Here is a 993-nt window from a genome sequence, read left to right on the forward strand (position 1 = left end):
GAGAGAAGCTGCAGCCTATGGTCGCCCTGGGTAATGGTTCCCTCAGGATTCCAACAAATTCATGAAACCCGTCTCGCCCCTATCTGAACCTAGCGGCGTGCGTGTAACATTGGGGCTGTGGAGTTATCATATAATCATACTGAATGGGCGCCATCATATTGTGTGAGGGTCATGATACAGTGTGTGGAGGAACTTTGGGACATCATACTGTGTGACTGAGCAGTTAGGGGAATGATTCTGTGCTGTATCCCATTGTGCTGTGGGCACTGGGGGTGGTATACTACACACGCGGCACCATGCAGTATATATATATAGCATTGCTCTGCCTCCCTTACACTGGAGCAGAATGATCAGTGCCTGCCCTCCCACAATGCTTTGCTGCTGCCGGTGCTGATGCAGCCTTGCAGCCTCCTCCGGCAGAGATGAGTGAGCAGGCCGGGCAGGGCGCGGGGGAGAAGCTGATCCTCTACCACTGGACGCACTCGTTCACGTCCCAGAAGGTGAGGGGCCGCGGGGTCCGGGAGTGGACGGCGCAGTGCGGGGGGCGCATCCCGGTGCGGGCGTGGTGCTGTCTGCAGACTGTACGGGGCATCCTCACCGGATTACCGCTACCTGCACTCCTCGTCCACAGCGCAGTCCTTCGGGATGGGCAGAGCGCTCACCCTCCTCCGCAGCACGGGAGGTGACTGGCAGCAGAGTAGGAGGCTGCCGGGCCTGGGAGCGAGGAGCAGAGGCAGGAGTCCCGGAGACAGCGGGGCAGAGCCGAAGAGGAGGGAAGGAGGTCGGGCTGCTCCATGTCCTCAGCTCCTGCAAATAGTGTGATCCAAGGAGATAACTGGCCAGTGCATATGTGTGTATGAGTGCATATATAGGTGTGCATATGTCTGTGTGTATATGTGTATATATAGGTGTGCATACCGTGATGCTGTGCGTATATATATATATATATATATATATATATAATATATGTGTGCATACAGTGCTGCTATGTAT

The 993-nt window shown here is 55.1% G+C and overlaps 1 protein-coding gene across 1 annotated transcript in view; it reads left to right on the forward strand.

The window, feature by feature from the left end:
• The first annotated feature begins 321 nt into the window (after nucleotides 1–321).
• GDAP1 (ganglioside induced differentiation associated protein 1) overlaps nucleotides 322–993 on the forward strand; it is a 16,823-nt gene continuing 16,151 nt past the window's right edge. Inside the window, exon 1 of the mRNA XM_073676750.1 lies at nucleotides 322–500. Coding sequence (XP_073532851.1) covers nucleotides 423–500 — 78 coding nt within the window. The 5' untranslated portion in view covers nucleotides 322–422. The remainder of the gene's footprint in view (nucleotides 501–993) is intronic.

Source organism: Phyllobates terribilis, unplaced genomic scaffold (assembly GCF_046119375.1).
Source record: "Phyllobates terribilis strain yellow unplaced genomic scaffold, ASM4611937v1 Scaffold_4__5_contigs__length_816908805, whole genome shotgun sequence".
NCBI lineage: Eukaryota > Metazoa > Chordata > Amphibia > Anura > Dendrobatidae > Phyllobates > Phyllobates terribilis.